We start from the raw sequence: 19,226 nt of genomic DNA, 5'->3' as shown, positions 1-19,226 counted from the left end.
GTTAGAAGTGTCACCCGCACGTTCATAATCGCGAGCAACACACGGCGTGCGCGTACACGTGCGTCCGCTGAGCGCGCCGCCGTTGCTGCGGAATTCCGGAGGCAGTGGTCGGACTCCGAAAGGCTCCCACCTAGAAAATAATGAACAACAAATTTGACGCGTGAGTAATCAAAAGTTTCTGTGAAATATCTGCCAGAGGGTGGCCCATCCCTCGTCGTGACAGGAAATTCACGGGGGTGCGTAACGTTAATGAGAACTGTTGCGTGTTAAAAAAGAGAGGTGTGTCAGCTTTATTGCATGGTCCTGCATGCTGTGTGTAACGTTTGATTTAACGTTATAAACCCACATGAGAGAAAGTGCAACACAGACACAGGTGCATATAAAATCAACGGAAGTAACAACAAAGATAAATAACATTTTATAATTGGGAAAATGCTGTGTTGCTAGCTTTAGCTTAGCTTGGCGGAAGTCGGACAGGCCCCGAATCCTCGGTGTGGTAGTTTTTGTGATGCGGGGAAATGTGCGCGCTGCTTCGGCTCAAACTAGACTCTCATGGCCCTAAAATACGGGCAGTTAGCTTATAGTGCATTGTAAGGTATTGACTGTCAGAGTAGTTTAAGTGCATGACTGAACGTGTGCGTCATAAACCGGCTACATTTTTGTAATTTACTGGTAAAAAGCAGTCTGTTGACAGCTTACTAGGCTACCTAGCTGGAAATAATGTAATGCGATGCAGCAGCCCTGTAATGAATTGTGTCTGTATTGAGGTGGTAATATTCACGTTTATTTTAGTGACAGATGTTTTGTTTCCCCCATTTATATCAATAAGGGCACACTGAGTATTAAGAATTGTTACTATAACACATTATAGTTCAAGAGCACCGTAGACTGCACCGTACAAAATTACTATAAGCTGACTGAACATTTTCTTCAACAGATAAAACAAAAAATCTCTTAATGTTGCATTATTAATTAGATTAAGAGGGTTAGTATTTATATGTATGTATTTATATAGCATCTTTCTTTAAAAGTCTGTTTAAAAGTGTTCATTGTTCACAAGCAAGGCAGAATTATTTATATAGCACATTTCATGCAAATCACAGTGCTTAACATAAAATATCAAAAGCAATTAGACTTCGTGCAAAAGGAACACATTTTAAGTAGACATTTAAATGCAATTAAAACCTTGTTGAATAACTGGAGAAAATAAGACAGGTATGTCATGCTAAAATAAAAGTTACAGTGCAGTGTAATAAATAAATAAATACAAAAAAGGCAGTAGCAAAGAGAAAAGTCTCCGGCCTTGATTTAAAAGAACTGAGAGTTGCAGTAGACCTGCAGTTTTCTGGGAGCTGGTTCCAGATATGTGGTGTATAAAAACTAAAAGCCCATGTTTAGCCTTAATTATAATTGGACAGAGTCCGACAATTTAGGAGCTTCAACCTCAAAAGCACAGTCTCCATTTGTCTTGAGCGTAGAGCGAGGAAAAACTAACATAGCTTGATCAGAGGACCTCAGTGACCTGCTGCTGATGTAGGGCTGCAGGTCACTGACCATGCAAGACCCTAAAAATGATCACAAAAATCTACGACTGGACGCTTACTTTTATTGGGAGCCAGTGTAAAGAAATCTAAATGGGACATTTTGCAGGATCTGGTCAAAAGCTTGGCAGTTGCGCTTTGCACAACTTTAGGCGATTTAGGGAAGTCTCGCTAAGGCTTGTGAAAAGGGAATTGCAGTAGTTAAGACAGGAGGAATTAAATGCATGAATAATCATCTCCAGCTCGGCTGTGGATGTCATGGGCCTGAGTTAAGCAATACTCCTCAGCTGGTAGAAACAAGGAATGGACCAAATAATAATCATATTGGTGAAGACTCAAAACCTGGCTCATATCAGATTGTTAGTTTTAGCAAGGTATACCTAAATAACTTTAAATAGAGTTGCCCCCTTAATTTAAATGAAGCCCGTGCATTTGTTTTGCTGCCTATGTATCCATCAAGTCTGAAAGATGATGACAGTGGAGATCACGATCAGGACCAAGGCTCACCGAAAGACAGTGAGAAGGAAAAAACTGAAGACGAGGACAAGGAACAGAACACCTCCAAGAAAAAGGTCAGCCTATTAACAAATGATTTACGTGTGTTTGCAGCCACAAAGTTAATTGTATCACTCAGCTGCTTTCTTGTTTCCTGCAGATGGTGGTGCCAGGGGCAGGAGAGCACCCTCTTCAATACAACTACACCTTTTGGTACTCCAGACGCACTCCAGGGAGACCGGCCAGTACTCAGAGCTACGAGCAGAACATTAAACAAATTGGCAGCTTTGCCTCGGTAATACCTACCATACACTAGAAGACTTTTACAAACTTTAAAAACGCTCAAGTCTGACACCCTCTTGCATCTAAAGACGATTTAATTTTTGATTTAAAATGAGTGCTAGTTGTTGGATAAGATACATGCCGAATTAAGCCATGACTGTTGTTCATGCAACAATTCAGCCAATTTCACCTCCTTTCCCACCGTACAAAAGTATCGAGACTTGCTCACATTCTTGCTTCTTCCTAAAGTTCCTTCCATGTTTACTGTCCACCCTTTTGTTTTCGGCGTTGGAGAGACTGCAGCTATTTGTTGTTGACAATATTCAAGCCATTGAACTTAAGTATTTGCATAAGCTAAGACTAAAAACTAACGATAATATTTAACATGTTTGATTTTATTAGAACATTAAGACAAGAAGAAGACCGACTTAAGACAGCTTGGACTGACCACCTTACACCAAAAGACTGAGATCACAGGGACTTAACCTATCACGATTTTTATTCTGATAATGCAAATTTGTCTGCAACAGTGAATTGCGTGAAAAGTCATTTGGCGTAAGGCCGGTGTAAGTCGCTCCTCATGAGGGAACATACAGTGGATGGGGAGGGGACAGTCTGTATTACCTTAGTCAGACACAGCATAAATCAGTGTATACAAGCTTATTCTGACTCATGTTGATATAAACACGTCTTGTCTTTCCCAAGGTGGAGCAGTTCTGGCGTTTCTATAGTCACATGATCCGGCCAGGCGACCTGACAGGCCATAGTGACTTCCATCTCTTCAAGGAGGGTATTAAACCCATGTGGGAGGTGGGCACTCTGAAATCATGACTGTATCTTGTAACACATCGAATCTAATTAGTTTTGTGGATAAAAATCTCACTCTGAAGCCCTGGTTATGTTGTTTTTAGGACGATGCCAATAAGATGGGTGGGAAGTGGATAATCCGTCTGAGGAAAGGCCTGGCATCTCGGTGCTGGGAAAACCTGATCCTGGCCATGCTCGGAGAGCAGTTTATGGTTGGAGAGGAGATCTGCGGGGCCGTGGTGTCAGTACGCTTTCAGGTAAACACACACTCACCTGTTGTACTTGGTTACACACTGCCATCTTCTTTGCTGAATCCAAATGCCCACCCTCCAGACTTGCGGACTGAACACTTGCAGGCTTCAGTTCGTTCATACGGAGAGTGACGTATTTACTCTTGTCATGTAAAGTCTGTGACTGCAAGCTGCTAATAGAGAAGCTTCGAATCCTTCTGTTGCCGTGGAAACATTTGAGCAGACAGCTACAATTATGTTCACAGATAATTGCTATACTCCTCACCCAAGCTGATGAATGGTGTCTGCTCACATCATGTAAATCACATATATGTGCTTTCTCAATGACTCAACAATACAATATTCACACGTATGGGCTACACACATTTTAATACAGAAATACTCAATAAATAAGGATCCTATGACTAAATATATTGGCAATTATTACATTGGAAGACCCTATCTAGATATCTTTTCTGTATTTTCTTAGCCTCTATATTTGATATTGGCCTACACTGCACAGTTTTTAGCCTGTAGGCTGTAGTTGTAAAATGCATTTTGCTTACCTCATCTTTAACATATTTCTGTGTCATGACATAGTTGTATGTTTTTTTCTGGCCTATTTAATTCAAGTATTGTTTTAATACAGTAATTTAAAATAAGTTTGCATAGTTTTTTATAGTCAACAGTTTGAAAAATCAAAACATCACGTCAGTACAGCAGTGAAATGTGGGCAATTAAACCAGTGAAGTCGGCACCCCAAGCAGACTCTCTGGACATCTGCAGAAAGTCCGCTTTAGGCTTCTTGTGGACAGAATGAATTGTGGATTTGGACAGCACTCGCAGACTCCCCATGAAAGCACCTGCAAAGTCTGTGAGTCTGCAAGTGCGGTGAAGTTCAGACATTTGGTAACTTCAGCCCTTCAGTTCACTCAGAAACACCTTTCCTGCCTCTTTTCTCCAGGAGGACATCATCTCCATCTGGAACAAAACAGCTAGCGACCAGGCAACCACTGCCCGCATCAGAGACACGCTGCGCAGAGTCCTCAACCTACCTCCTAACACCATCATGGAGTACAAGACTCACACAGACAGCATTAAGTATGTATGTCTCATCGTTTTATTATTTTCTCTCTCTCAAACATCACTTAATGCATGCTCACAAATTTTCTGTTGGGATTCGTCTGTGACTAGAATGCAATATTGATGAGCCGAATGATGTAAAGCAGAGCTAATGTTTTTCACAACTTAAATGGTTATTATTCTTATTATTGTTGCATTTTTATAAAATCAAAAATCAAACATTTACTTTTTCCAGCTTCTTAAATGTTAACAATTGCTGCTTCTGTAATTCATCATTATGATGAATATAATTGTTTTTTTTTGCAGCAGAACATTGGAGTCTTAAACTGTTGTTAAATTAAACTATTGTTTAACTATTTTTAAGCAATCATGATTAACCATTTTTTTTTGCTCTCAATAAAGCATTCACTTTGCATTTGCTATAAAATAAAATAGACAAATTTGTTTTCCTTTTTTCTGTTTTAATTTGTTGGTGACTGTGTTATAAAAGAAAGACAAGTGAAAGACAGCCATGTATGCAACTCCTTCATGTTTCATGCAATAATGTAATTATTCATGCAATAATGTTGTTATACTCCCATCAAAAAGGCCTAAATATCTAAACAGTTTGTTTATTTTGAATGATGATGTGCTGCATCCTTTGTTTACAGAGCATGGGAAGACTTCCATGGACTGGTGAATGCTAGTGGCGGACGTTAGCTCCTCAAACTGAGAACCTCTGCCAGAGTGAGTAATTGCTGATACATTATTTCAAGGTGAAAGAAATGGTTTATATCTAATATACTCTGTTTAATTCTAATGTTGTTAAAGTTCTAAGAGTGCCTTAAAAAAATAAATCTGTGATAGAATAAGAAAATAAAATAAAAAATAAATGTGGGAAAAGAATAAGGAGAAATTACACAGAGAAAATAAAGTAATTTATATGCTATCAATGAAAAATTACATATTCTTCCAAAAAATATAATGCATACAGATATAATTGTGAAAAGAAATGGAAATGCTTGTAATGATCTGTTTATTTCTCTTTGTATCGTCACATTCTTTAATTCTTTTTATGTTTTCCACATTTTGTTTGTTCACTTATTTATTCAGATTTTTATTTCTCTTTATATTTCTGCCTTTATTTTTCTTATTGGTTTACGAATTATTCTTTTGAATGGCACTCCTCTGACACCACTGTCTGTCTCTGGTTTTGGTGTGTAGGTGTGTATATGTGATGTGCTGGGGGATGACGAGTCCAGGGAAGGCTACCTCTGCGTGGACTGGCACTGTGTAAAATGAAGACGGAGCAAAAGCAGGAACGGAGGCCAGAAGACCATTCCTTCTTCGAGTCTAAAATTGGAAATGAACAGAAAAGCCTGTCAACCAAACACTGAACTAAGCCGATGAGGTAAATATGCGTTATTTTTAATCAACCAGAGAAGAGCAAAGCCTCCGATTTTATTTTTATTTTTGTTAATGCAAGTTGTAACATCTGTAAACTTGCCACAAGAGGGAGGCCATGTGACTGATGTTTGCTGATCTGGTCATTAGTTGTCAACAAAAGTGTACTTGAGAAAATACAACAAAAACAATATGTTATAGTATTAGATCTGGTTTTATTGCTTAACGAGACATCACAAACTTCCTGCTGTTTAAAATTAGTCTGTAAATCTGTTTATTGGGACTCAAACAGGGTTGGAGGTAGATGTTATTTTATTACAGTGCTGTATTTTAACTACAATTCTTCTGGTCATTTCGAACTAGAACGATTACTATTGTTGTGTACGATATATTTGTAAATACAGTCCACGTCAAAGATCACTTAACTGAATCAGCAACGATTCTCTGTCTTTGACTTGGAAGTTGAATCCCAAAGGATGAGGGCCATCCTGTGTTGGGCAGAAGGTTATTTAACCGGCATCTTAAGAATGGACTGCCAAGCTGCCTAAATCACTGTGCCTGGCCTCGAGCCTGAACCATTTTTTCCCTTTTGTCTCTTTTGTCTTTGTCCCGCCTTGAAAGAATCCAAGGGACAGGCTCTGCTTTAATGTCCTCAACGAAAGGTGTATAGGAGTCCTGAAACACTGACCTTCACTCCTTTTTTTCCATTTTGTAGTAAAGAAATGAAACAGGGCCCAGGGTCAGGGTCTGTTACAGTTTTTATCAATTCCTCTGGCGCATTTTTTGGAACCATGTCAAGAAAGCGCTTCTATAGTTCATTGAAAAACTGTAACGCTGCCTGTGTTTGGTGGTGTGATGATGGGTGCAGGTGTGTGTCAAAAGTAAAGCAACACTGTTGGATGTACACCTGATGGAATATAGCAATAAATGTCAAATATGCATCTGCTGCTAAAGCTGGTTCAGTGTCATGTTCTTTCACAAATGAATCCTAAAATTGATATTTCACTTGTTTATATTTCAAAAACAATTCACTCATAAATGTGTCCCAAAAAAGATATTTCGCTTGTCAAATTTCAAATACAATTCAAATGGTTCCACAAACTGACTCAGCTGGTGTTCCTCATTAGTTGTAGCCCACTTTCATCAATGTACGTTTTTCTCCTGATTGATCTTTTTCATCGATCAGCTCATTTCGAAGAACATGTAATTCTGTGGAGAAAATATTGAAAACAGGTTAGTTAATCATAATGGAATGCAGTTACATACAGCAGGTATTTTAATGTGTCATAGTAGGGAAAGTACAAGTATGACTAAAAACTAAAAGTTACAGTTCACCTCAAAATATGAAATATTTATTCTGCCTCTTACCTGAACTGCTATTTATCAGTTTAAATTGTTTTGGTGTGAGTTGTCGAGTGCTGGAGATATCAGCCGCAGAGATGTCTGCCTTCTCTTAATGAAGCTAAATTGCACTCGGCTTGTGGTGCTCAGGGCCAAAGAATTCCATTTAAAAAATTGCCGTTTTGAGATGTTTTCAGCTGTTTTTGGGACGTGTCATATTTTGGCATTTTTAGCCATATTTTTAGCCTTGCCTTTTTCGTCATTTTTTCAACATGCATAATTAAGGTGTTTTGGGCTCTTTTTGCACCTTTCTATGCTATGGCATGTCTTGGCACACTGTTCTATGTTGTTTAGAGGTATTCTGAACTGTTTTTGGGACATGTCATATTTTGGCATTTTAGCCATAAGATAGCCTTGCCTTTTTTGTCATTTTTTCAGCATGCATAATTATAATGTTTATGACCATTTTTTGACACATTCCATGCTATGGTGCATCTCAGCACACTATTTTATGCTGTTTTCAGCTGTTTAAACCTGTTTTTGGGACATGTCATATTTTGACTTTTTTTTTGCTAAACTATAGCCTTGCTTTGTGGTCATTTTTTCAACATGAGTAACTGTGGTGTTTTTGGCCATTTTTGCAACGTTCTATGTTATGACGTGTCTCGGGTTGCTGTTTTATGCTGTTTTAAGGTGTTTTGCTGTTGTTGGGACATGTCATGTTTTGATATTTTTAGCCATATTATAGCCTTGCCTTTTTTGTCAATTTTTCAGCATAAATAATTATGGTGTTTTTGTCCATTTTTGAAACATTCTGTCCTATGGCGTGTTTTGGCATGCTATTTTATGCCGTTTTGAGGTGTTTTCTGCTGTTTTTGGGACATGTCATATTTTGACATTTTTAGCCATACGATAGCCTTGCCTTTTTTATCAAATTTTGAACGTGCATAATTATGGTGTTTTTGTCCATTTTTGCAACATTATGTCCTATGGCGTGTTTTGGCATGCTATTTTATGCCGTTTTGAGGTGTTTTCAGCTGTTTTTGGGACATGTCATATTTTGGCATTTTAGCCACATTATAGCCTTGCCTTTTTTGTCATTTTTTCAACATGCATAATTATGGTGTTTTTGACCATTTTTTTGACACATTCCATGCTATGGTGCATCTCAGCATGCTATTTGATGCTGTTTTCAGCTGTTTAAACCTGTTTTTGGGACATGTCATATTTTGACTTTTTTTTGCTTAACTATAGCCTTGCCTTGTGGTCATTTTTTGAACATACAGAATTATGGTGTTTTTGGTCGGTTTTTGCAACTTTCTGTACTATGGCGTGGCTCACCACGCTATTGCATGTTGTTTTGAGGTGTTTTGAGACATGTCATATTTTGATATTTTTAGCCATACTATAGCCTTGCCTTTTTCGTCATTTTTTCAACATGCGTAATTATGGTGTTTATGTCCGTTTTTGCACCTTTCTATGGCATGGTGTATCTTGGCACACTACTTTATGCTGTTTTGAAGTATTTTCAGCTGTGTTTGGGACATGTCATATTTTGATATTTTTAGCCATACTATAGCCTTGCCTTTTCCGTAATTTTTTCAACATGCATAATTATGGTGTTTTTGACCATTTTTGTAACTTTCTATACAATGGGGTGTCTCAGGACGCTATTTTATACTGTTTTGAGGTGTTCTCAGCTGTTTTTGGTACATGTCATATTTTGACATTCTTAGCCATACTATAGCCTTGCCTTTTTCGTCATTTTTTTGACATGCATAATTATGGTGTTGGCCGTTTTTGTATCATTCTATGGTATGGTGTGTTTCCGCATGTTATTTCATGCTCTTTTGAGGTGTTTTCAGCTGTTTTTGGGACGTGTCATATTTTGACATTTTAGCCATACTATAGCCTTGTGTTTTTCGTCATTTTTTCGACATGCAAAATTATGGTGTTTTTGGCAGTTTTTTGCAACTTTCTATGCTATGGTGTGGCTCAACACGCTATTTTATGCTGTTTTGATATGTTTTCAGCTTTTTTTGAGACGTAATTTTTTTTTACATTTTTAGCCATGTTATAGCCTTGTCTTTTTTGTAATTTTTTCAGCAGGCTAAAAATATCAAAGGCTATTGTAACGCAAAAATATCAAAATATGATATGTCCCAAAAACAGCAGAAAATACCTTAAACAGCATAAAATACCAACCTGAGACACGTCATGGCATAGATTGTTGCAAAAATGGCCAAAAACACCATAATTATGCATGTTGAAAAAATGACAAAAATGGCAAGGCTATAGTAAGGCAAAATTGTCAAAATATGACATGTCCCAAAAATAGTTTAAAACACCTCAAAACAGCATAAAATAGCGTGCCGAGAAACGCCATAGCACAGAAAGTTGCAAAAAAGGGACAAAAACACCATAATTATGCATGTTGAAAAAATGACAAAAATGGCAAGGCTATAGTAAGGCAAAATTGTCAAAATATGACATGTCCCAAAAATAGTTTAAAACACCTCAAAACAGCATAAAATAGCATGCCAAGACACGCCATAGCATAGAAAGTTGCAAAAACAGTCAAAAACACCATAATTATGCATGATGAAAAAATGAAGAAAACGGCAAGGCTATAGTAAGACAAAATTTTCAAAATATGACATGTCCCAAAAATAGGTTAAAACACCTCAAAACAGCATGAAATAGCGTGCTGAGAAACGCCATAGCATAGAAAGTTGCAAAAACTGACAAAAACAACATAATTATGCATGTTGAAAAAATGACGAAAACAGCAAGGCTATAGTAAGGCAAAACTGTCAAAATATGACATCTCCCAAAAATAGTTTAAAACACCTCAAAACAGCATGAAATAGCGTGCTGAAACATGCCATAGCACAGAAAGTTGCAAAAACGGTCAAAAACACCATAATTATGTATGTTGAAAAAATGAAGAAAACGGCAAGGCTACAGTAAGGCAAAATTGTCAAAATGTGACGTCCCAAAAATAGTTTAAAACACCTCAAAACATTATAAAATAGCATTTGAAGACACGCCAAAGCATAGAAAGTTTCAAAAACTGACAAAAACACAACAATTCTGCCTGTTGAAATAATGACGAAAAAGGCAAGGCTTTAGTATGACTAAAATGTAAAAATATGCTATGTCCCACGAATGGTTCAAAACACCTAAAAACAGCATAAAATAGCGTGCGCGGACACGCCATAGCATAGAAAGTTGCAAAAACGGTCAAAAACACCATAATTATGCTAGTTGAAAAAATGACGAAAACGGGAAGGCTATAGTATGGTTAAAATGTTAAAATATGAAATGTCCCAAAATTAGTTCAAACCACCTCAAAAAAACATAAATTAGCGTGCCGAGACACGCCACAGTATACAGCGTTGCAAAAAGAGCCCAAAACACCTTAAGTATGCATGTTGAAAAAAAATACACAAAAACAGCTGAAAACACCTGAAAACATCTTAAAATAGCATGCCGAGACGCTATAGCATAGAATGTTTCAAAAATGACAAAAAAACCCCATAATTGTGCATGTTTTGAGGTGTTTGCAGCTGTTTTTTGGACGTCATATTTTCACATTTTTAGCCATACTATAGCCTTGCGTTTTTCGTTATTTTTTCAACATGCATTATTACGGTGCAACAGCTTGTTCCAGGATGTTAGGGGTTAACCATTTCTCTATGAAGATGCGTGAAGATTAGTCTCTCATCTTCTGTTGCTAAGTGAGCCTCAATTGCATCTCATCCATTTTATTTTCCTGCGACCATACATTAGCTAGAAGAAGGCTTGGTAGAGGAACACCTCTCGGTTCAATGCAGGTCAGTCTTGCCCTGATGCCAGCTCTCCCCCATCTCTTTGTCCGGCGCTTTCGATTTTGTTTCTCCCCCCTGGTCTGACTGGCAGCTCGGTGTATTGCAAAAGTAGCAAGAATATGAGGAGGTACTGGCTGCTGCATCTGCATGCACCGCCATCGTCATAACCATTCTGTACTATGACTTTTTGACTATTTTTTCTGTGACATACCATACCATGAAGTTTTGATGATCTTTTGAACATACTATACTACGACGTTCCGATCATTTTTTGACCAACATACTCTACTATGACATTTAGATCTATTTGTGAATTTCATACTATACTATAACTTTTTCATCATTTTTTTGAACGGTGTTTTTAACCAACATAATATCCTATGAGTTTTTGATCATTTTTAACTATACTACTTCTATACTATGATCAGCAGTCCCAATACCAGAGCGTCACTCCTCTGCTGCTGTCAAAGAAGTGTTTTAAGCACCTCCTTCCACAACCAGGTGCAATGCACCTCATCAGGTGATGCAGCACACCTAGGCAGATCTACAGGGACAACAATATAGACCACATACAGCCTGAACAATCATATATCATGACTTTATTTTGTGATTTTTGATGGCACACTATACTATGACATGGTTAATAACATACTTATTTATTCATGTATTCATGATTTTCTTTTTACAGTGACGGTGCAAATTAATAAATTTTGCTATAAATGTGCCAGTGCTAGCTGTAGGCTAATTTTCGGCTGTTGTCAGTGGGCCACGGGTTAAGATAGCCGCTAAAATAGAAGGACATAAAAGCATGCAAACAATAAAAAGCATGAATTAAGCATGAATATGAAGACGATAATTCTACATAACACAACATAAGATTAATAGCCAACAGACAGAGTATGTACAAGGTATAAAAAATTAGTAGGCAAGAAACATTTATGCCCTAAATAAAAACATCAGTAAAGAAGGCATAAAGACAAGACATACACATCAGCACACACAGTCAGCAATAAAACAATTAAACTCCATGCAGAGCAAATGTAACGTCAGGTATCAGAGCAAAGACTACATAAATCTGACATACACAGATTGTTAGACAACCAGACAAATGAAGACAGACAGCGAGGTGATGTGTGCTGACACACCTGGTTACTTATTAGACAGGTTTTATGATGGCTTTTGTTCAACATACTATTTTATGACTATTTCATACAATACTCTACTATGACATTTTTTACTATGACTGTGACATCATTTTGTAATTTTTGATGACATACTATACAAAGACATTGTATGATGATGATTTTTAAAAGCATACTATACTATGATTTTTTTTTCATGATTTTCAATAACATACTTTACTATGACATTTTTGATGACACGTTATACTATAACGTTTTCATGATTTTTTTTGACAATTCATGCAATGCCATTTTATTGTAATTTTTGACAACATACTATACTAAGACTTTTTTCATGATTTTTGACGACATACGATATGATGACTTTTTCTCACAATTTCAGATGGCACAATATACTATGCCTTTTTTGTGACATACCATACCATGATTTTTGTTCGCGATTTTTAATGAAATAGTACACTATTTTTGATGACACGTTATACTGTAACGTTTTCTTAATTTTTTTTGACAATTCATGCAATGCCATTTTATTGTAATTTTTGACAACATACTATACAAAGACTTTTTTCATGATTTTTGACGACATACGATATGATGACTTTTTCTCACAATTTCAGATGGCACAATATACTATGCCTTTTTTGTGACATACCATACCATGATTTTTGTTCGCGATTTTTAATGAAATAGTACACTATTTTTGATGACATATACTAAAAAGTCTATAATCATTTGTAATGACATACCATACTATGACTTTTTTGTTATTTTTAAAGACATCCTATGACTAAGACTTTTTATGTCTCTGCGCTTGTGATAGCTTTTTACAAATGTTTTACATTTTTGGGTTGTCCATCTATCTGTCCCATTCTTGTGAACACGATATCTCAAGAACACCTCAAGGGAATTTCTTTAGAAATGGCAAAAATGTTCACTTGGACTCAAGGATTAACTGATTAGATTTTGGTGGCCATAGGTCAAGATCACTGTAACCTTGCATCTGTCTCATTCCTGTAAATACATTATCTCAAAAATACCTTGAAGGTCAAACGTCAAGGTCACTGTGACCTCATAAACCATGTTTTTTTTTTTACCATAACTCAATAATTCAGCAGCAGCAACTCACACCAAAACAATCTAGACTGATAAACAGCACTACAGTAAGAGGGAAAAATGATTTTGGGGGTGAGCTGTCCCTTTAACACAACTTAAGTACTTTCCTGCAAGAGCAATGACAGAAATTTATATGCTCACCAACAAGAAGGTGGCTGCCAGCAGCAGCAGTTTAGTGTGTGATTCCATACTCAGCGGCACTAGAGGAGTGGAACACATTTTTTTTTAATTAAAAATACATCCCAAAGGTGTTTCCCAATCTATGGGGTGCACATGACTATACATGTCACCCCATAGTGGTTGCCAAATGTTTTCTGACATGCCCCCCTTCTGAAGCAGAAAAAAAGTTTATGCCACCCGCTCAATTATTTTAAAGACAACCAATGGAAAATTTGAAAATATTTTTTCAATTTTTGTGAAATAGATGTCAACATGATAGTATCAGCAAACTCTTAATTTTTTCTACATAATACATATCCATTCAGCTTTGTTTCACACCACATCTTCCCTTGGGCATCCACACCCCTGTATGCCCCTCCAGGAGGGCCCACCCCGGAGGTTAAATCAATTTGAAGTAGCAACAACTCACCCTCCAACCCAAAATATTCATGGTCCATGTTGTGCTCGTCATTGAAACCCGGCCACTTCTTCCATATTGTGCCCATTTTCTCTCCAATATTTGAGACAATCTGGTGTACGATTAAAAGACAAAATATACTTCATTAAGTACACATGTAAAACACATTATTATTTTGGGTTACTTAAAGAAGTACTTCACCCACAAAATGATCAGTTGTAAATTAAATGGTAATGGCATGTCAGCTTGAATTCATGCAGTTAACTCATTTTTTTCTAACATCTAAAGGGAAAATGGTGAATATATTGATTTATTGATTGGTTATTGACAAAGTTTAACAACAGAAAAACTATATCAAATCATAAATTTAGAAACACTTACACGTGTGCAGTATAATCTAAGTCCCATTTATCCAGTCGTATGCTCAGTGCTTCTCAATTACATGCATTTTCCCTAAACATGTCATGAACAGTCTCAGGCATGTACGAGCAGGGCCCCTGGGCAACTGTTGCCTTTCAACGGAGGGCACAAAAACAGTTTAAATGCACACTCTTGTCAATGTGCTACTCCTATGCCCAAGTGTCTCGGAACTTTTATGCAAAAATGCATGTGTTAGGGAAGTACTGAGCATACAACAGGATAGGAGAGATTTGGACTGTACTGCATGAGTTGTGTTTTTTGATTATTTTTTCAATTTGAAGGTACACAAGAAAAACAAACTCCTCTTCACAAATTCAACGTATACAAATTACACAAATTAACGTAAAATTAGTACCTGGAATTTCTGGTTGGAGAAGCAGCGGTACGGACAGCAGGAGCCCTGGATTCTGACGGTGGATGCTCCCTCTGAATCACACACCTCAAGGAGAGGGGTGAACATGCTCCACCTGAAAACAGCCAGCCGACACACAACAGTTCAACTCATTTAGTTACATAATCATGCAATAAGCAAACTGGCGGATACACCGGCCAGTGCTTCACACACTGGCAAAGCCTAGCCTTGATGCTTGGTTGATCACATTTTCAGCTGTCATGATTCTGCAGCACCAAAACCATTGTCTGCTCGGTGTCGGCAGAGTTCGAACTGGGGCATGCTTTATTCGAACACAACTGAGAGAATATTTATACCAAGTAGATCTCTGGCCACAGAAACCTCTGCCAGGTCAGTCTTAATTGGGGACAACTTCATTGAGTGTCGCTTCTGGAAAAAACTCTAAACCCGACACACAAAGGCACCCCAGCTAACCCTGGAGTCAGATTTAGGCCAAATGAAGAAGGAAGTATTTTTGGTTTGACAACAGGAGACTGGGTGCTGCCATTCCTCCCATTAGCCAACATTCCCATTAGGAAGGATGCCGCATTCCTTCCCTCCCCTGCAGCCCAGGGCAGCTCTGTCGGTGTGTCTCCGTCCAAGCAGCTGTTTTGTGCTTTAAGTCTACCAGGTTTAGTCTACACCCCGACTGGATGGAACAGTCTCGCTGCTATTTACAGACCAGCCTAGACAACTACGAGGACTCAGGGTGGCCAGAGGCTGGGAGTGACATGGAAAAAGGCTCACAGGACAAGATGCGCTGTCTGGGAATGTGGAGTATAAAGATTGCTGGTACAGTGTTGCGATCGTGGGGATTAAAGGGTAAAAGGGTTCATTCATTCACGTGACAGAAAGAAATGACTGTTGTGTTTTATATTTCTAACAGCAACATCTCTGTCCATAAAATGTGTCCTGTTACTCGAACATGCTGTCAGTAGCTTTTACAGAGACTGTTTTTTATGTAAAGTAGTTTGAATAGGAACTTCTTAATATAAATTCTGTTTTGTTTTTGTTGGGGTTTTTTTTTTTCAATTCTGTGAGTGTCAACTCTACTTTATTTTGAATGTGTAAAAAAATCTCAGATAATTAAAAAGTCTGGTTGAATAGTCTGAATAAACCAAAACAACAGTAGCTAAGCAGGGATTTTCCTTTTTCCATTTGTGATTCGAGTGAACTGATCCTTTTTATTACAGGAACAGTTCACCCTAAAATCAAAAAACATACCTGAAGTGCTATTCATCAACCTACACTGTTTTAGTAGGGCAATGTAGGGCCTACTTTCTTTGTACCAAACTACATCCAGCTGATGGAGGAAAGTTTGCATTGACTCATGGATGAAAGACTTGTGACAGTGCGAGTTGCAATCACTATTGGCGTCCTCCTTGTTTGTCCATTTTATTGAAGAGAACGTAGTAAAAAAACACATCCACATACTCATATCCATGCAAAAATCATGTTTACCTTTTTTGTGGAACTATCCTTTTAAATAAGTGTTGATATCACAATATAAAAATGACCTCTGCATTTCAGATTTTACCTAAATGTAAATGTACTTAAGTATTACCAGCAAACTGTACTTAGTGAACTAAAAGTACTATCCATGTGGGACAATTTCAATGTATATTATCGGATTATCATTATGTATACATTGATGTGAAAGGAGCTACTTTTAGCCACTTGTTTCGATAGTTTAATCGATAACAATGCACCATATTTTATAAACTGATCTTTCTTTCTCATGGGTAAAATGTGAAAAGGAACTAGTAAATATAGGATAAAATACAGAAATATAAGAAAACATGAATATCTCTGGAGAAGTACAAGTACATCACAATTGTATAAGTACTTGAGTTAGTGTTCTTTTCAACACTGTTAAACAAGAGTAACAGAAGCAGATTTAGACTGTCCTACCTCTGACGAACAGTGCCAATCAGATGTTTTAGAGGTGTATAGGCCCTCATCTCCATCAGGCAGCAGCCAAGGCAGCACGCATCCACCCTGAGGGGCCTTTCGAAATAAAAGAACTGCCGGCCCTGACAGTCGAAGCCCTGCAGGGAGCAGGCCCGAGCTGGACCGCAACACTGGAGGCACACACAAGAACTCTCTGACAGAAGGGAGAGATCAAGAGAATACACTGAAATACAACAGCATAAGTCTCTCTCTCTTTATATGAGATGTGGATGAATGTTTTCAGTTAACTCTTTGAAACCTAGATTGACATCTCCTTTCTTAGGCTGCATTCAGATGCCTTTCATAAGTATTTAAACATCTGAACCCTGAGAAAATTGATTACTTTCAAAAACATTGTTAAAGGCGATGTCCTGCAAATTGCAAGAAATTGGTATATTTAGAATATTAAATAAAAAGCTAGGGGAAGAATCCAAGGAGCTATATTTAAAATGATCAAAATTATGTTTTTAAAATCATTTGTCTAGAATTATTATAAATTTTGACTTTTTATACCAGGTAATTTCCTTTTTTTGCGAATTACAAGGCAATTTTCTTGTAGTTTTAACTATTTTCTTGTCAGTTTCTGGGCCATTTCTTCTTAAGTTGCTCATTGCCTTCTTCACATGTTTGGAAGAAATTATATATAGCCAGTTTGCCCAGGTTTTAAAAGGTTAACAAGATGATCAGAGAGCAGTACCTTCAACAGCCACAAATAGCTTTGACCTGTCTCCTGTGGCAATGCTGTAGATCCTCCTGGGAACACACTGCGGACCTACAATGACACAGCATCATTTTTTTTAAAACGGACAAATCTCCACACTGAAAGTATTCATTTTACACCAAAATACAAATAAGTAATCCCTCCTACTCACCTTGCAGCTCTGGTCTGGCAGTGATCTGTATTTGACTTACTGTTTCCAGCACAGACGTAAAGTGTAATCCAGCTGCACCTCCAGGCCACTGCTCCTCCACCTCTGGCCTCCTCACCATCCGTGGTGGCTGTGCGTAGACGTTCCCCCTTTTACTCCCAGGAACCGGACCTGACAGCGGCTCAGATTCGTGCTCAGGAGGTGTTTGGTGGTGTTTGGGTGTGGTTGAGTGAGTGTGGCACTCACACGAAGGCCCACAGCGGTTCTGGAAAGCTCTGAAGATCATCTGGATGTGTTTCTCTCGCTCCAGGCGACCAAAGGGAAGAGGCTGATTGGTCACCGCTGACATGGTGGAAAACTGGAAATATCAGAAATTACATAATGACAAACAGTTGCACTGCATGGCATACAAGTATGAGACCGGGGTACCAAAATCGTGCGACACAATTGTGCAAGATATTTACAATTACAACTTAAAAAAATGTAAACTGTACGTATTTTAATGGTCCTTTTGATAATTTTCAGTTCAGTCCTTATGTGTTTCTTAAACGTTACATTTTCCGGATTAAATTAACAAAGTCTTTGATTAAAATAGTCCTTCTTGCTATAACAGCAGCTAAGAAATGTACTTACTCCAACAGAAGTCTTACTTTACCCCCATACAACAGCTTTTGTGGAATTCACCTTTACTATAGGTTACTTTAACACAGAGAAAAATCCTGTGTGAGGAGGATGATAAAAAGTTTTGGGGAGGTGATGCAAAATATTCATGCAATGGATGTAAATTAGAGGTAAAAGTAATAAAATAAGAGTAAGTCTAACCTCCAGGTACAGATGCAAGTAATGATTTTTTGTTCTCAGATTCTCAGTTTAATTTGAATAATTATTTAACTGCATGAGGAAAATAACACTTTATGAGTTAAAATATCATTACTGATTTTGGTAATTGTTGTTTTGACACAATATTATTAGCAAAAACTCCAACCCAAATATTCATCTTGTGGACTCTTTTGTGGGGTCCCAAGCCCCAGGTTGGAAACCACCGAATGAAACAGTTAAAATAATAATTCAACCTATGATAAAACCTTTTTAAAGCACTCCTTCAAACCCAGACTATTTTTTTCTCTGTAACATTAAGACTTACAATAAAAACAAAGATCTCTTGAAATCATAAAAACAACTTTGCCCCTACCACACAAGCTTCTTTACAGCAAGTCAGCAGGTTCAGACAGCTCTCTGGCACCAATATACACACCCTTCCCTTAAAACAAAGTGATTTCATCATAGCAGCCAGACAGAGCCTTCTTTTTATTCACATCACACACACACTCAGCTTGCAGAGTTTGGTCTGATTCTGCAGCTGCATCCAACACTGTCCAGTATATTTTATATAGCAAAGTACCAAAATGAAGCCCAATCTCATGTCCGGCATACAGACAGTGACTGCTAAAAAGAATACAACAGGTGCCCTGACATTTCCTACAGCATTTTACCCTTAAGATTTAAGTGAAGACAGCATTAAAAAGAATTAAAAGTCTCTCACTTACCATCTGTGTACGACTTCCAGGAACCTAGACTCTGATGAGCTAAGTGAAAAAGGGACAAGATCAGACATCATTGAGTCGTGAGGGGGTGAGAGGGGGTGAAGCACAAACCTCCTCACCACCTCTGTGTGTTTGGGTGAATATTCACATGGTGATGTTTGGCTTTGTGAGTGTTACTCCTGTTTCCCGGCTCTGTCTCAACCTCTGACTCTGTTTCCATCCCAACCA

General features: G+C 37.8%; 2 protein-coding genes across 3 annotated transcripts; one reads left to right on the top strand and one right to left on the bottom strand.

Moving 5' to 3' along the window:
- The first annotated feature begins 53 nt into the window (after positions 1–53).
- Positions 54–6,774, top strand: eif4e2 (eukaryotic translation initiation factor 4E family member 2). 2 transcript variants are annotated; one of them, XM_042498318.1, is made up of 8 exons: positions 54–160; positions 2,002–2,113; positions 2,197–2,331; positions 3,024–3,128; positions 3,230–3,382; positions 4,320–4,456; positions 5,089–5,164; positions 5,642–6,774. In XM_042498318.1, exons 1-7 carry the CDS (start codon positions 141–143, stop codon positions 5,135–5,137), a joined length of 711 nt encoding a protein of 236 aa, XP_042354252.1. In that variant the 5' UTR covers positions 54–140; the 3' UTR covers positions 5,138–5,164; positions 5,642–6,774. The 2 variants fall into 2 exon arrangements, with proteins under 2 accessions (XP_042354252.1, XP_042354253.1); XM_042498319.1 differs by having other exon boundaries at positions 4,320–4,460.
- On the bottom strand, positions 6,049–18,681 carry LOC121951832 (phospholipid scramblase family member 5). The gene is made up of 8 exons (XM_042498317.1): positions 18,647–18,681; positions 17,458–17,812; positions 17,283–17,357; positions 16,547–16,739; positions 14,600–14,711; positions 13,837–13,936; positions 13,389–13,447; positions 6,049–7,030 (listed from the first exon to the last, which is right to left on the bottom strand). Exons 2-8 carry the CDS (start codon positions 17,801–17,803, stop codon positions 7,004–7,006), a joined length of 912 nt encoding a protein of 303 aa, XP_042354251.1. The 5' UTR covers positions 17,804–17,812; positions 18,647–18,681; the 3' UTR covers positions 6,049–7,003.
- Positions 18,682–19,226: the final 545 nt, after the last annotated feature.

Source organism: Plectropomus leopardus, chromosome 12 (assembly GCF_008729295.1).
Source record: "Plectropomus leopardus isolate mb chromosome 12, YSFRI_Pleo_2.0, whole genome shotgun sequence".
Lineage (NCBI taxonomy): Eukaryota > Metazoa > Chordata > Actinopteri > Perciformes > Serranidae > Plectropomus > Plectropomus leopardus.
This window is presented reverse-complemented; position numbering and strand designations above follow the sequence as displayed.

Coding starts and splice junctions, on each gene's coding strand:
- eif4e2 (XM_042498318.1), top strand. CDS start 141: ATGAACAACAAATTTGACGC. Junction 161..2,001: donor ATGAACAACAAATTTGACGC/GTGAGTAATCAA, acceptor GTATCCATCAAG/TCTGAAAGATGATGACAGTG. Junction 4,457..5,088: donor ACTCACACAGACAGCATTAA/GTATGTATGTCT, acceptor CTTTGTTTACAG/AGCATGGGAAGACTTCCATG.
- LOC121951832 (XM_042498317.1), bottom strand. CDS start 17,803: ATGTCAGCGGTGACCAATCAGCCTCTTCCCTTTGGTCGCCTGGAGCGA. Junction 16,740..17,282: donor GCTATTTGTGGCTGTTGAAG/GTACTGCTCTCT, acceptor CCCTTCTGTCAG/AGAGTTCTTGTGTGTGCCTC. Junction 13,448..13,836: donor TGAATATTTTGGGTTGGAGG/GTGAGTTGTTGC, acceptor CCACTCCTCTAG/TGCCGCTGAGTATGGAATCA.